The sequence below is a fragment of the Pelecanus crispus genome, chromosome 26 (genome assembly GCF_030463565.1).
Source record: "Pelecanus crispus isolate bPelCri1 chromosome 26, bPelCri1.pri, whole genome shotgun sequence".
In the NCBI taxonomy this organism is placed as follows: Eukaryota; Metazoa; Chordata; class Aves; order Pelecaniformes; family Pelecanidae; genus Pelecanus; species Pelecanus crispus.
The window spans coordinates 2,752,200-2,769,250 of record NC_134668.1 but is presented as its reverse complement, the minus strand read 5'-3'; the positions used below and the strand labels follow the sequence as shown (position 1 = coordinate 2,769,250).

The 17,051-nt window shown below is 45.6% G+C and overlaps 1 protein-coding gene across 1 annotated transcript; it reads left to right on the top strand.

The window, feature by feature from the left end:
- The first annotated feature begins 5,150 nt into the window (after positions 1-5,150).
- HOXC10 (homeobox C10) lies at positions 5,151-9,186 on the top strand. The gene is given in 3 exon segments (XM_009493690.2): positions 5,151-5,934; positions 8,908-8,966; positions 8,968-9,186. Coding segments are annotated over 3 exon segments (1,062 nt in total).
- Positions 9,187-17,051: the final 7,865 nt, after the last annotated feature.

Below are 17,051 nucleotides of genomic sequence, written 5' to 3'. Positions count from 1 at the left end.
TGCGGCGGTGTCTGTGTTTGGGAGGTAGAGCCCTCAAATTTAGGCAAAAATAGCAAAATAAAAAGGTCAGGCTTTAGCCCCGCTACCTCCGCCTTATTTCCATGCTGTAGGTGTGAAATTTGCATTTATCGGGATTTTTTGTCCCCCCCCGATCCCTTCTTTTTCAAGGAGAAACGTGAGTGCTAACCGCCCGTCCTCGCGGTGCTCCCCATATTCTGGGGAAATTGTAATTGAAACAACAATGTTTATTTTGAAGCGCTCAGCAGACCGGCGTTGCCGCTTCAAAGACGCTTGTTAAATTACCAGCGTTTTAACAAAGTTTGAAAGAAATCATTTTCCTATCGTCATGTGAAAAATAGGGATTCTTTGAGGTTTGCTCTTAGCTTGCAGGGCAGACCCACATTTTAGCACGTCCTTCATTGTTTTCAATTTTTACCTTTCATCGTTACTCTTCGCCTATTTCAACTTCACTCTTTTTTTTAGCTTTATAAAAGGGACTCTCCAAAATCCACCTTGCCATCAACCGCTGTTATTTTGCAGCTTAAAAACCGCAGCGTAGCCACCAGCATTTTCCAGACAAAAAAAAAAAAAAAAAAAGCCCCAACCAAAAAAAAACCCCAAACCACCTTTAATTTTCCAAACGTGCAATAATCCACATTTCCAGGGCTCCCACCCAGACTTCTCCACCTCTGCTAGAAATAATTCTCTCTCTCTCTCTCTCTCTCTCTCTTTTTTTTTTTTTTGGATGGGGGCAATATTTAAGTTTGTTAACGCGGTTGGAAAATTAAAGGAAACATTTCAGCACTGAATAAACTCCTCCAAAATCCCCGTGTCATATCGTTGTGCTCTGTCACCCTGCCTGCTTTTGCTTATATATGAATTACATTTCCCAAATTTCGCCTTCATGATCAAAGGGAAAGGAAAAGGGTCCAAACTCCATGCAGTACATGGGTGCTATGTTGGGGGTAGAAAAGCTTGAACACAGTTTTCAATACCACCTCAAGGAACATAATATCATTCCATAATTCTTTGACTTAAGTTACTCAGAAAGAAGGAAGCAGGGTAAGAGGGATTGTAAAGTTTGATAGATTTCTTGTGGTGATAGTTTACAGTTTCTAAGCCAACATATAAAGGCGTGGGTTTTATTTTTGCATCGCTGTTATTGTACTCCAGTGTACTTTGTCATAAATCAGAATTATTTCCGCTACAACATGGGGCATAATACCGGGCAGAAATACAAATTTAAGGTAATCATTAAAGTGTTGCTACCAAATACTTCCTCGAAGCGAAAATGAATGTTTGTCATAAAAACGTAAGAAAACTTGGTAAAAAATACAATGGGCATAAGAAGCATTTTCTACACATAACTCACGGTTAAATAATTAGATTGAAAAGGGGACAGGTAAAATATTCCGGGAAGTCTGAGAGATGCTTTGTCTTGGAAATTGTGGACATTTATATACTCCTCGGGTGACGGGCAGAGGAGGGGGTCTCTGGGCAGAGGAGGGGGGGTCTGGCATCGCTTCTGCCCCCACCCCCGCCCCTGGCACCCCGGATTTGGGGAGGTTTGGGGCAATCGCTCTGTCCCTGGCGCTGGGGACAATGGGAGGACGCGGGGACACCCCCCCGCCCCCGCGAGAAGAGGACCCGTGAAAGGAAGGGCAACCCCCCCCCCCTTTTTTTTTGTGTGTGCTTCAGAGTTCATTGGGTGAAACCCCCTGAACTGGCCCAAAAGCGCCAGGCTGAGCCCGGGGGTGGCAACGCGTGGGGACGAGCCCGGGGGCGGCGGGGGACGAACGCGGGACGTGGATGTGGTTCCCCTAAAAGTGTGTAAAATTCCAAGTGGGTTATTAAAGTCCCTACCACTCTCTCCTTTTAAGTTTTAATAGCATTTGTTCGTATTTATTTTCTGTAATTAGAGCAAAGCATTTTTCCCAACGGGGGTTCCACTTAGGCTGATGAATTTTATTCGTCTTTCCATTAATGACCCATGTTTATCATACTTCTAATTATTTTTAACTTTAAACAATATTCGGTCTCCTGGAGACGCCTCTGCGCTGCTGCCTAACGTCAACTTTCTTTTTCCACGGCCAAAAAACCCATCACGGTGAAGTGTCGGGATACATCCAGGTCATATTTTTATGAACAATCTGATTTTATATTTACTCAGCCCCCTTCGCTCCCGAAGATGCTGATTAGCAACTCGCGAAACGGGCTTGAAACCCTTCACACATTTGCATCGGTAGCTTGTGCTGGCAAAGACTGGTAAACAAAACGCCTGTGAACGGTGTAAATCTTTATTTTATACTCACAACATTTACACATTCATAAAAGATGAGGTTTCCAGCACCGGTTTTTTCTCTCTCCAGCAACCTGGATGGGGAGGTTTGCTCGAGATGCTCTTGCGAAGCGCCTGGTTCTGCGGAGAAGCAAATTCAAATTATTTAATGTCACGTTTGATGTGCTCCGTGCAACTCCTTCACATCTCCTTCGACAAGAGCACACACCGGAATACAGGGCGAAAAATGAGGAAAACATATTTAATCTTTAGGCAGACAATACAGGAAACTATCAGGTCAAATTTTGGTGTCCCAAAAAATGCACATGTGTAACTCTTTGACTGAGCAGCATAAATTATTGGCCAGCCACATCAGCTGCAAAAATAAAGTAGAAGAGGGGGGAAAAAAAAAAATCAAACAGGGGGAAAAAAAAAAAAAAGCAATATAATACAAAATTGCATTGGTCTTTAATTTCATCACCTATAAATGAGAAAATATTGGCTCCCGTACTAAAGTTTTATTCTTTGCTTATAAATATTATGTGGAATTTTCGTTGGATATCATAAAACTGAACGATTTCTATCAAACTGTTTTAAAAAGACCTATGCAGATAACACAAATAGAGGCAATAAAGTCGCAAATAGCTTTCCAGGGGAACCAAATGGCGTCTGAAGCCTTCGAAAGCTTTTACTGTGCTGGGGAAGGGGCACACGAAATAGGATTAATGCACTTTTAGGCTTTTTCGGCCTAAGATATTGAAACTTGTCCCACTTGATGCGGAGAGAAGACCCGCAAGGCTCTTGAAAGTTAAGTCGAGGGGAATTTTACAGCCCTGCTTTTGAAAATCTTTGGGAAAACAGGTTTGCAGACGTGAGAATATTTAAGCAAGACTTTGCTCTAAACCGTTACAAATCACCCCAAACGGTCAAGTTCCACTTTCTCTGCTCCAATGTACATCTTTTTTTTCCACGATTTTGCTTCCTTTCCTTTTTTTTTTTCTTCTCCCCCTTCTTTTCCTTTTTTTCCCCCTTCTTTTTCTCCCCCCCCCTCTTTTTTTAATGAAAGGTGGCGTTTTCTTTTTGTTTCCCTTGAAAGTGACTCTGAACCCGTGTCTTTCTAATCGTAATGATCTTGAAATTCCGGGCTATCTCCCTTTTTATTTATTTATTCGCCACTGCCCTAATCGTCCGCTTCACCTAAAAACAGAGTTCACCCACCAGCACTGCAACACGCCGGGGAAAATGATGAAAAAAAAAAACCTATAGAGCTTAATTACTACACGATTTAGAAAATATCAAAGAAAATAAAGTTGGGGGGGAGGGCACGATACCACGAAGGTTTAAATTCCGTCGTATTTAAGGCATCAAATCTTGCTCAGAGATTTAAAATTTAAAAGAAAACAACAACTTGAGCTGCCATCGCAGCGAATTGCGCCACAAAAGAGGAGAGGGGAAATATTGGAGAGAAAAGTAACTTTCCTCGTGAAATCACCCCAGGAAAAAATGAAAATAAAATAAAATCCCACCAAATCGGGAAAGTTTCAGTTTGCAAAGCCTTCTGCATGATATTTAGTGAGTCCCAGGCTGGATTTTTTTTTTTTTTTCCCCCAATAGATATTTCCCGGAGAGAAAGAGGGAGCAGACAGAGAGACAGACAGACAGACAGAGGAGAAAACCCACCACACCACCGCACTGTTGCAGTTCACCATCTGAATGTCGCTCCCTTTTCACAAATTCGACCTCTTTTTTCCTCTCCAGGAGGAATTTTCCGCGCCCCCCACCCCCCAACACCACACATGCCATTTTAGCCCAGCAACTTAAGACAGTTCGGGAATGAAAGTGGATAATTAGAAAAAGCTGTCTTCGCAGAGTCAGGGAAGACGAAGCTGCTTTGCTGCGGGGGGGGGAGGAAAAAAATGGAAAATAAAGGAAAACTAGGTTTTCATCGTATTGTTTTTCATTAAAAAAAAGCTGCTTGGGGAATATCCAACCTGCTCTGAGGAGCTTCGGGGTTACGGGGAAATGCCTGGCTGAAGGGTCTCTGAATTATTCCCCAATTTCCCCCCCCCCCCCGCATCTCTCCCGCAGCAGCAAAAGCAAAGCGGCGCCGCGCGCATCACCCCACCGCACCCCCAAACGCCGTCCAGCCCCCCTCAAACCCCAAATAATTTTAATAATCATAAAAATAACGCCCAGAGGAAGCAGCCGCTGCGCCCAGAGGAGCTCGCCTATGCCCAGCCTTGCTGGGAGGGGGAGGAAGGCGCAGCCGAGCGGAGGAAGGAGAAGGCGGGGGGGGTCGCTGGTTGGGAGGCAACGATTAAAAAAAAATCTCAATCGGTTTTGGGGCGCAAAAAGACAATTCCGGGAAGGCAGGGAAAGGGGGAAGAAAGAAGGGGGGGGGGGTGGTTGAGATTTTTTAATTTAAATTTTATCCGATGCCCCCCTCCCCCCGAAATTAAAAAAAAAAAAAATTAAAAAAGTTAATTAAAAAAAAATTTAAAATTGTATTTCCCCCCCCCTCCCTTTCCTTTGCCCCCTTTCCACGCGTGGCTCCGTTGGTAAACAAACGGGCGGGGGGGAGCGGGCGGCGGGGCTCTGCCTTTGTTCAACGTGAAGGTCCCGGCCCGGTGCTGGCAGATGTCGCTGTTGCTCCACGATGCCGCTCCCGGTCGCGACAACTTGACCCCCGTGACGTCGTCCCCGTCTGAATCATCAAGGCCATTTTCAATCCTCATTGGCCTGGGCATCACGTGGGGGGGTGGAGGGGGGGAGAGCGATGCGTGGATAATTATGGTGCTTGATATTTTTTCCCCCTAAAAAAAAGATGTCAGCCCCTGGCTGGAGTATTCCTCCTTAAAAACCCTCTCTGAAAATGTCATGTCCCAACAATGTGACTTCTAACTCGTTTTTGATGGACTCGTTGGCCGGTACCTGTAGAGGGGAGAATTATTCCTCCAGCCAAGGGATGTACATGCAGCCTGGGAGCGATTTCAGCTGCGGAGTCATGAGGAACTGTGGAATTATCCCGTCTCTTTCCAAAAGGGACGAGGTGAATAGCGCTACCTTGTCTCTCAGCACCTATCCATCTTACCTTTCTCAGCTAGACACTTGGTGTGACCCCAAAAATACGTACAGGATCGAGCAACCTGTTGCAAGACAGCTCCCATCCTGCTCCTTCCCAACCAATGTCAAGGAAGAGAATGTTTGCTGTATGTATAACGCTGATAAAAGGGCAAAAAATGCCACAGAGGCAGCCCTCTACCCCAACCAAATGCCTGAGTCTTGCCTAAATGACCATGAAGTCCCCGTTCCTAGCTACTACCGAGCAAGCCAAGGTTACCCCTCCATGGAGAAGACGTCAAACTGCAGCAATCCAAATGAGTTTGAGGCAAGTTTTGAATCCAGGGCGAGCCTGAACCCAAGGAATGAGCATCTGGAACCAGCACCACCACCTCCTCCACCTCCTCCGCCGCCCCCGGTGGCTAAAGTGAGTTTCCCCGAAAACACAAAAACAGATAATACTCAGAACACATCCACGAACGAAATTAAAACAGAAAAAAGCGCCCCAGCACCCAAAATAAGTCCTTCGGAAGCAGAGAAAGACCTGAATAAAAACACTGACACCAGCACTGACAATTCTGACAATGAAGCAAAAGGTAAGGGAATCATTCATTACCAGTAGCTAATTTCAGCAATTAGTAATCATCCATAGCTAATAAGAGCAAGAGTAATGCGAATATGCAGTAATGTGCTCGCTACCCTGCCAACTTCTCCTCCAGAAATTGGCACGATAATGTTCTCTGTTGTTGCTGTCTTTTGGGAAAAAATATTCTTCCTAGAAATGTTGATTTGTTTTTGGTTTTGGTGTGGTTTTTTTTTTTAATATATATATTAGAGCTGAGAAAAAGGAGCAGAGAGCTATTTGAGAACTCGTCCTCTCGCTGTTTATATGGAGAAAATGTGTTGTGCATGTGCTTATGCAAAAAAAATTGGTCCTTGCAATCAATGCTGCAGAATGTGATAAGATGAGGTGGCTTTGCTCTGAAATCCCAGAGACTTGGGGTTTGTTTGTCGGGGGGAGGGTGTTTTAGGGGGGTTTTGTGTTTTTTAAGGCAGATGAACCCTGGTTTTTCCCCACCTTCATACCGCTTTCTATGCAAATGCTTTATTCCCGTCTGCTAAGCGAATTTGTCGTCTTTGGCTTTGCTCAGTGTTAAAGTGGGGTAAAAAATTAAACTGCGCAGAGTCTAATTTGCAGTTACGGACATCTCGGGCTGGAGTTGTGCACTGTGGCTCATTTCATTGCTTGGAAGCTCGTTGGGAGACTCAGAGAGGAAAAAGCTGCTTTTTTTTGTTGTTTTTCCTGGCGAATTGGGGTCTCGTTTGCGAAGGCAAAAAATGTTTCTGTGTGTTGAGCAGATGTTTTAAGTTTGGGATTGTCTGAAAAGAGGCTTTCATTGATCACATTTTATTTTCACTGTAGAGGTTGCATATGGCTTGAAATCTCTGTGTATGTGAATATTCGGGTTTGTTTCTCTCCTGATTTGAAGCTAGGTGGATTCAGAGGCTTCTTTCAGGTCAATAAGTGGGGATCATGTGAAGGGATGGATTGAATTTCCCTAAAAAGTTGGAAGCGAAATTTCCTTGGTAGAAAATACTGCTCAGATCTAAGGAACGGGCTGCACGGTTTGCCTGTGGTATGTGGATTAAAATATCCGCCGTGTGTCAGGATCTGCGCTATAATTAGGGCTCCAGCAGCAGCAGGATGGCTGGGGTATGTGGCGTTGCGTGTGCATGCAGGGCTGCATGCGTGTGGGTCGTGTGTGGACCCCCATGCACACACGCCTAGGGCTGGGGCACCAGCAAAACCTATCCTCTGGCGTTCCCCCCTCCAAAATTGGCCTTTTTAAAAGCAGAACCCAGAAACACTTGAAACACTTCTTTTTATTATTCTTTTTCTCTTTTTTTTTTCCTTTTTTTTTTTTTTTTTTTTTTTTACTATTCGGCATCCAAAAGGAAATGATATTATCTGACAGTTGAGTTACAATTGCACACACACACACAAAAAAAAAAAAAAAAAAAAAGGCAAAGTCAAGGTTATCAAAACCCCTGCAAACTTATCTGCACAAAGCGCCTTCAACATCCGCGCCAAGAGAGGTTTTGGTGGGAGTTAACCCGAAAGAAAGATTATATTGGGTTGGATTTGCAATTGGGGCGGAAATAAAGAAGGAAATAAATACAGATAAAGGCTTTCTTTCGCTTCAGATGTTAAATTTAAAATGGGCGCGTGGAGAAAGACGGGGTTTCCCAGATATTTTTGCGTTTTAAGAGGCATTTCGTCTTGTTCGCAGCGTTTTCAAACGGTCAGATGCACTTTGGGGCGGATTTTGTTTGCTTCTGTTCCTATTGCTTCCTTTTAAAATCTTTTATAGCTTCAGTTTTCGTTTCTGTTGAACCCGAATTTTTATTCGTGCAGAAGGTAAGAGACCTTTCTCGTGCAATTTCAGCTTTTGGGGTGATAGTGCTTCCAAGGGGATTTCCAGGGCTTGGTGGCGTTAAAGGTTTTCTGCAAACGCGAGAGTGGGTCCATGTCACGCCCGCCAATTCGGAAGGTGCCTTTGGCTAAATTTTTTTTTTTTCCTTCGAATTTCACCAATGCAATGCCGAGGAGGCTGCTGCAGCTGCAGGATCCGCTTTGCTTTTCCTCACGTTTTAGGCAGAAACACCGGCCGGCTGCTGGTGCCAGGATTTTCTCATGACCAAATTCAAAGCCCAAGTATTTGCCGTGTTTATTTATGTACGTGTGAAATACGTTTGCCTTTGCAAAGTGTATGTGTGCGTATCTGTACGAGTGTGTAGAGTGAGGAGAGTGTATATGGGATTACAATTACCTCCGAATTTACCTATACGTGCCCGCACAGCTCATAAAGGCAAATCTATTTCATACAACCCCGGCGCACGAAAAAACACACTTGGCGGAAGGGCTGCTGGGGGGATGTCCAGGACGAGCGAAAATAGATTTCTCTCCCCCAAAATAACACGCCTTTAGGCAGATATTTCAGCCTCTGCGGGTCGTTTTGAAGCCCGGATAATTTTTTTTTTTTTGGGGGGGTGGGGTGGTAAAGGGTGACCTGGGGAAGCCCCAGGAGCTACGCAGGGCTCCCAAAGTGCCCTTGCTGATCCCGGATTAATTTTATTTAGCGGTATGTCGAGCCCCTCCGTCCAGCCCGTGCCCATACCCTCCAGCCCCGCGGCGGGGGAGCGCGGAGCAGTGCGGTTCCTCCTGCGCGGCTGCGAGGTGGAGGTGCGGCTGCCACCGCTTTACCCCCAGGCACCGAATGGCTCAAACCACCACTCGCCTCCCCCCAAACCTGCTCCTTCCTCCCCAAAACCCGCAGGGGAGCAAGTCATCCCGGCTCCCCCTTTTTTTTTTTTTTTTTTTTTCTTTTTTTGCCCAGAGGTTGCCCAGAGGCAAGCTGCCTTCTCATTTACAAATTAAAAAAAAAAAAAAATTAAAAAATAGATTTCCCCCCCCCCCCCCAAAGAAGCTGCTTTGCCAAATGATGCAATCGGGGTAAGTTCTCTTTCCCATTCCCCGGATACTTATGTAACGATGTTATTTTTAACAGAGGATATAAAGGCAGAAAACACTACAGGAAATTGGCTGACAGCAAAGAGCGGAAGAAAGAAAAAGGTGTCCTTACACCAAGCACCAGACGCTGGAGCTGGAGAAGGAATTCTTGTTCAATATGTACTTGACCCGTGAGCGCCGCCTGGAGATTAGTAAGAGCATTAACCTGACAGACAGACAAGTCAAAATCTGGTTTCAAAACCGCAGGATGAAACTCAAGAAAATGAACAGAGAGAACCGAATCCGTGAACTGACTTCTAATTTTAATTTCACTTGAGCGTGCTCCAGCCCCCGTGCAGGCGAGGGAGAGGGGAGAGAGAGAGGAGAGGAAATAATTAAAAAAAAAAAAAAAAAAAAAAAAGCCTGGTGCAGTTTGGGGGTTTATTTTATTTCAATTTTTTTTTTTTCCCTCCTGAGTATAAATGCAATGCGTATGCAAAAATTAAAGGACTTCAAGTGATTTGGGTCTTTACAGTTTGTAGAGAGAAGATGCAGCAGTATGAGCATGAGGATATATATTGCATCCGTGTTTCTATGTAAAATAAAGATGGAGATGGTTGCTAAAAACCACCTTATAAAATGTTTAAGTTATTTACGTGCAGCACAAACCAGAAGGACCTTTCTCTATGCATTTTATGTTTAGGATAATAGATGCGTCCAAAAGTTTGCTTTTCATATTCTAGTGTAGTCTGCCTATTGTATAATAAAAATGACTAAAAGATGGATTTCATATAAGTGTCTGTAAATTAAAGTTGCAGTGGGAACATGCTCACATCCTGTAGTTATGCAGTTTCTTCCAATGAAGTGATACTATCTACCATATATTTAAGACAAAAAAAAAAAATTAAAAAATAAAGCAGTATTGGTATCTTATTATGAAAAAGTCCATTTCTCGTGGCTGTGTTATTTAAATATATTCTGTATGTGTTATACTTTGCATGTATCTTCCTTTATGGAGCAAAATAAATTTCATAGAACCGTGTACAAGTGGGTTCTTTAAAGTGTATTTTTTTTTTTTTTAGAAACACTTTTTTTCCCCTATGTAGGTTTTTTTTCCTCAGGACTCATCCTTTTAAGGCTTTCAGGAGAGTATCCTAGCGGGTTTAATATAAGTGAGAGACCATAACGTTGATTTAAATATTATCCAGGTGACCACAATAAGTCAAGGTCATAAAACAGTAATGTCAGGACAGTCTTGGTAAGCGCTGGAGGTGGATTTTATGATCTGCAAATATAATGTGCTGCAGCAGTAAAAGATGCATTTAAAGGTGACTGTGGAGGAGGGAAGGAAGGCAGAGCTGAAACAGCAATCTTTGGATGCACACTACTCATTGCTTTGGGTCTTTTTAAGGGAAGACACGCTCCTTATGTGGTCTAAGGAAGAATCACTATTAAAGGGAATACACTTAAATAAAGCAGATCATGGGATGTCAAGTGGAAGGAGTAGCAAGGTAAGAGAGACGATTTCTTGGCTGGCTGCATGTCTGAAGCACAAGTGGAGATATTTTCCTCTGTACCAAGGTAAACGGCAGAGCCGAGCTGAACTACACTTTGAAGCTGCAGCCTTACGGACGCGTCTTAGCTTCGCGTTTCGCGGAGGATTTTTTTTCTCCCCGGGAGAGGTTTCTATGCATCTGACAGCTAATTTTCGGCGAGAAAATGCATGGTTGAGGAAGGATTACGCATATATTTCCATTTTTTCCCTACCCCCCCCACCTCCTCCCTCGAAACTTACTTGTATGAAGTTGGCTCAGTGAATGGTAGAGGCTTGTCTATAGGTGTGAATTCTCGGATTATTAGGCTTTTTTGGGGGCTAGGAGCATGGCTGAAGGACTTGGAGAGCATATGTTGCCTCGGTGCGTGCAGAGATGCCTATATATTTCCGAGATGACTGCAGTGTCTTTCTAAGGAGGATGGCTAAGGACAGTGTAGGCATGAGATGGGGTGCTTTTGGTGGCAGTTCGGCTGGCTGCGGAGTGCTCTTAGGGAAGCCTTTTTCGCTTGCAGCAGGAGTTATCTACGCAATTTAAAAGGGATAATGTCAGGATGCAGCCACATTGGCAATGAAAGATAGCGCAGCCGGCAATAAGTCACGATTTTAGAGCTATCCTGTTAAACGCCTCGGTCGCAGACAGTGCGAAGAGCAGTGCGTGTAGCGTCTATTAAAAGGGATTTAATGGAGAGATTAAAGATGCCGCTTCGGGTTTTTTTGGGGGTCTGGTTTTCCCCCCCTTTGTCCCCCCCCCCCCCCAAAAAAAAAAGCGTTTTCTGGCGGAGAGTGCTGAGCATGTTACAATGCTGGAATGCCAATTTCGGGGAGAAAGGGGAGGGGGGCGAACCGAGAAAAGCAACAAAGGGGGCGAATTTCTTTCTTTCTAGCTATCTTCCGTTCTCTCTTTCCTCCTCTCGCTGTCTCCTCTGTCTATACACAGATTTTTTTATTTCCTTCCCTCCTCTCTGACAGAAATGAGTGGATCTTCCGCCCCTTTTCGTGCAGCTGATCTGTGGTTTAGGTAGTTTCATGTTGTTGGGATTGGCTTTTAGCTCGGCAACAAGAAACTGCCTTAATTACGTCAGTTAGTCTTCATCAAGGGCAGCCGTTTCCGCTGGCCACACGCAGCTCCGCCGTGCGCGCCCCGGGGCGCTACTTGCGCGGGGGTCGCCCGGCAGCGCCCTGCGCCCCGCGCAACTTGCAGCGAGCGCCGGCGAGCCAAAAAAACACCCCAGCAAGGTGGTGGCACCCGGGGGGGGGGGGGGGTCAGCACCAGCACCACCACGTCCCTGCTCCACCAGCCTCCCCCAAGCCCCCTACCCCCCCCAGTTAGGGAGATGGTTTTCTGCCCCCCCCTCTTTTTTTTTTTTTTTTCTTCCGCCTTTTTCCTACCCTCCGCGCTATTGTTTCTGCTCCGCGGATAAGCGAGGCGGACAAAGGAGGCAGCTTTTCCTACCCAAATTATTAAATTAGCCTTGCAGAGCCGGGATGGTTGGCAGAGCCCCAGCGGCTGCACGTCGCGCGTGATGGGCGCTCGCTCTTTCTTTAAAAAGGGGGAGAGAAAATAAATAAATAAATAAATACACCCCCCACCACCCCCCACCACCCCCTGCCCCGGATTCCCCGTGGTCGCTTTTTTGATCAATAAATTTAAAAGGTGGTCGCTTCCCGCTCGGTCATCCCTGGAAATTGGAAAGGTGATTTGGGTTTTGGGTTTTTTTTTGGGGGGAGGGGGTTTGGGGAGAACTGGCACGGTGGTGCTGGCGGAGGGGGGGTGCTGGTGCTGGGAGCGCTCCTGTTGCCACCCTCTGCTGAGCTCTCTCGCTATTAAACCCGAGAAGTTGCAGCAGATTCTGTTTCGCGAAGGTGGAAGGAAGAACAAAGCAGAAACCGGGTTTCCCAACTTCTCCTGCGCTCTGCCTCCATCCCAGCAAAAGCATCAGAGATAAAATTTAATAACCCTTTCCCATGCTTTAACCGGGGTCTGGGGTTTCACTTTCAAGAACACGGTTCCTATGTCGCGGCTGGTTCAGCCTGGATTATGAATTACTTTCTAGTAAGGCTACATATAAAAGCTAAGTAACTGTTGATGAAGAAAATCAGACGCCTGTGTTACATGAGCAGTGTACCTCTCGGGCAAAAAAGGGTTATTTTTCCCCCTTTCCCCCCCAGAATGCGCTGTAAAAGTTGGGAAAGTTATATCTGCGTCTCAGCGTTTCAATGCGAGAAAAGGGGAGGAAAAAAAAAGCAAAGCGAAGCGCAAATATCAGCCGAGCTCGCACGTAAAGAGCGCAGGGGTCCTGTGCGACGCGTGGGATTCGTGATGTTGGCAAAATGGCCAGGAGGGAAAGTAAATATGCGGAGAGCAAACCAGAGCGTAGAGAGAGCAAAATCTGCTGAGGGCGAGCCAGGGCTTTGCGGACATTCGTGTGTTGTGATGCCTAAGAAACCCCGAGTCCAGCGGGCGTTGGTCTTAGGGTGGGAAGGCGCAGGTTGGCGTCGAGAAATAAAGTCTTAAACTCTGAATATTTGGACCCCTCTGGGTAAGCAAAACGGCAGGCTAGCAGGTTTTCCCAAGGCAGGTTCAGATCTGGTGTGGTGTGTTTGGGGATTTTTTTTTTTTTCCTGGTGGATTGTGATATTTCGGGTTTTTTCCCCTGCTTTGACTTCTTACTTGTGAGCCTGAGGGCAAAGTTTCTGTGCAAGGAATATATTTCGATTGCAAAAATCGCAATGTCCCTGCTCCGTGGGACGGGCGCTTGGTCTGAATGTTATAACCCAGAAGAGAATAAAATCACGTGCGATGAATTAATGTGTGGTTTTAAGCATCGGTTTGAAAACATCTCGCTTTCTTTTGTCTGCTGTGTTAAAGATATTGTATTTTAAGTGTGGAAAAGACGAAATAGTTGTTGATTTGGTTCAAAGCCATGTTGCGCCGAGTACGGTTATTTTCATCATCCTTTTAGGTTGAATACACCATGCTGGAAAAAAAATGTAATAAGCGAGTTTAAAAAAGGGTAAGGGAAGGAGAAAAAAAAAAAAGGAAGAAAGTCATTCACGATACTGTAAATTAATATTTCAACAGGGACAAGGTTGATTACTGGTACATTTAACCATAATTATTTGATATTAGTGCTGTGATAATTGAATGATTTAAAGGATTCATTACATGTATGATGAGTTTGCCTTCTCTGTATTAACTATCTGCAGATTTCTTTCCCTTTCTTCTAACAGCATGTACAAGACAAAACAATATCTATTATGTGTATATTAAGATTGATTTTATTTCTGAGACACCACCCCCCTGGAGAGAAAGAGAAGAATCTAAAGTTAATATATGTTTAGCAACCCAACCCCAGAAATGCAGTAAAAGTTAAAATCTCCCCTACTGTTTTTTAATTATGATATTAGATCAGGAAGAAGGACGGTGGGAATTTATTGCTTCAACTATTTTGTATAGATGTGCCTGTTTTTTATGTAAAAACATGGGTAGTCAAAAAGACACCATGCTGTTTGCCTTCATCTTTCTTTGCGTAATATTGTTTGCTTTGTTGCTAATGCTCATGCACTTTCTGATGCTGTTATCAGAGTAAAATATTAGCGATATTACGATACGCTGGATTGCATAATTTTTCTTGCGCCTGTTTGTATAATGCTCCTCTCCCAGCAGGTGTAATTTTAAAACCCGGAGGCTTTTGCCTGTGTGTGTGTGCGTACGCGCATCGCCTGTGGATGAACTTTATCCTTTGCTGCTAGGAACGATTTTGGGGCGGTTTTGCAAGGGACCTCCAAGCAAAAGCTCTGGGTGGGGAGGTTGAGTAGGAGGCTGTGGGGAGATGAGGTTGTGTTGATAAACTCTCCCTTTTTTGCAGCAGGGGAAGAACTTGGCTATATTATGGGTTGTTGGCTTGGTGGTTTTTGTTTTTTTTTTTTTCCTCCCTAAATAAAATAGAAGCTCTCCCGGCTCTTCATAGATATTTGCTCGCCTGGATTTTGGGAAAGTCCCCTGAAGGCTCAGCTCTTCCCTACCAGACGAACCCGCTCCAGGGCTGGAAAACAAAGTGGGGCTGGTGGTGGGGCTGGTGTAAATGGCAGCAAATGTCCCTGCTCAAGGTTGTTATCTTTAGGTGTCCGGGCGTCTGGCTCAGACACCGAGCATTTACAAAGGTATTGGCTCTGCAGATGACCTTTACAAATCACTGCTCGGAGGGGAGTGGGCTGGGGCAGGAGATGGGGTGTTGCCCGAATATTCTTTATTTTAAGCCATAACTGTGGTAGATGGAGGCAGGTTTAAGACCGGACTGATCTCCTGGAGGAGACGTTTGCACCAGGCCAGAGCTGTTGCGGTGCAGATTGGGCTGGAATCCATCGCCTAAAGCAGCACCCTTCTCCCCTCCGCCACCCCCCGCCCCCCCATACATTTCGTGGGGTTATTGTCTTATTTGAGGGCACCAGGCTCTTCCTAACACCTTGTGCTCGCTTTCAAGCTCGCTGGTGTGCAACCGGAGCAGCCAAACAATAGAATTTGCAGACACAACTTGGAGCTTGCAACTATAGTTATCTATGCTAATTACAGGGTGTCTGACAGAAACATAATAAATGTAAAGGGAGAAGTATAGAAATATGTTTCTTCAGGCAGTATACACTTCGCCTCTCTGGGTTCAGGCTTGTTTTCTTGCTCTTCTTTTAATTTACTTCTCTGGGAAATTTTTTTTTTCCCCTTCTGTTGACCTGCATTTCATATCACACCCAAAACCGAGCTAACCTGGAGAGCAGCGTGGAGAGGAGCTTTAATTTTGCACCCTCCCCGGCTGCCGCAGACGAGCTGCTGTTTGTGAACATCTGCAGTAGGCTTCGTCTGGTGGAGACCTGAAATTTTGGAAAAGGAGACCATAACACACTTAAAGAAATTGTTCTTAGCTGTAATTGCACCTCGGAATTTATTGTCTATTAGCCGTACCTCCAAGACTGGAGAGACAGGAATTCTAAGCAACAAACAGAGGGGGGGGGTGGGTGGGGGGGAAGCACTTAAGCAGGTAAAAAGCTCCTGCAGTGTCATTTGAAGCTGAATGCTGATTTTCCTTGCCTTAGCTGTGACTCCCATATTGGCTCAGATTGAAGTTTTCGCGTTGGTACGAGCGTGCAAGTTCCAGCGGTCAATTGTTGTCCTGGGGAGCTTTTCCTATACGATAACTTTTAAGGAAGCCTGAACAAATATGATTTTCAAGTAGCCAAAGAATTTAGCGGGGGGGCGCGGGGGAGGGCAAAGCCTATAGCCTGCAATCAGCCTTGCTGCAAGATTCACGGACGGTATTTGGCCTGAAATTAATCTTTCCCCATATTTATTTACTTTGAGACACAATCCTGGAATAAACAGAGGTATCTGGGGGATCAGGAAATATTTTGCAGCCTCTTCAGAGAGTCTGCTTTAGAGTCATTCAATCTATTGTGTACAATTTTTTTCCTCTCTTCTTCTTTTTTTTTTTTTTGTTTCTTTTTTAAGGAAAGGAGGGGTGAAGAAGGAACAAAAGAAGGAGAGAAAGAACTTGGGCAGGCGACAGAGGAGAGGAAAGGAATGGAAAAGGACAAAGGGGGGGGAAAGGGGGGAACTTTATTCTGGGTTAGGGCTGAGAAGGCAGGCGGGGAGCGGGAGCTGAGCTGGCTGGAGGGTTACTTTCATTTCGCTCCTGGAGAGAGATGGAGCCAGCACCGCCCTTCCCGGCTCCTCCAGAGCAGGGGCTGGAGGTGTGCAGGGGGCCGGGGGGGAAGGAGCGGAGAAACCCCCCGTTTCTTTTTTAATCCGAACTTGACAGTGTTAATTGAACCGAGGGAAAGCGGGGCAATGCGGATGGGGTTCCCCCCCGAGGAGGCTCCGTTTGTCTCCTTGCCAAGGGGGCGCGGTGCCCGCCCGGCCCCAGCCCCCCCCCGGCTGCCGCAGCCTCCCCGGGCCGGCCGGGCCGCGGCTGCGGGGGCAGCGCCGGAGCCCCTCTGCGGGGGAAGGCGCTGGTGGCCCTGGGGCCTGGAGCTGCCGCAGGGGCAGGGGGACCACCCCCCCCGCCAGTTACTGGGGACCGCAGCCTGGCTTCTCCTTACCACCTCTTTTTGGGAAAAAAAAAAAAAAAAAAATTAAAAAGCAAGAAAAAACCCAAGAAAGCAGTGTCACCTCAGCAGGCAGGCTGTCCAATAGCTGTTTTTTCTTTTTTTTTTCTTTTTTCCCTCCCTCTTCTGTCTCTCTCCTTTTTTTTTTTTTTTTTTTTTTTTATTAGGGTTATTTTTTTGTCTCCGTTCCTTCCAATCAGGGGAGAAATTCTCAAAGCGAAACCAAAAGATTTGGAAGTGGGAAAAGAGCCTGGCTGCGCGCACAGGGCAGGGATGCAGCTCGGGCTGAGCACACACAGCACTTGCAAGGAGCAGGGCGAACATGGGAAGCGTTTAGCTGCGAAAAGGTGTCAGAAGTCAGCTAGCCAGGACAGTGCTCAGACAAAGGCTCGATTTTCTGTAACCTCCTAATTTGCGACTCGACTTTCTCCTTTTTCTTTTTTATTTATTTTTTTTTCCTCCGCCAGGGGAAAAAAAAAAATATAAATACTCATACAGCTTGTGGACTGCTAGTGTTAGTTTTGCTCAATGCAATTAAGTTTCTTGCCCCT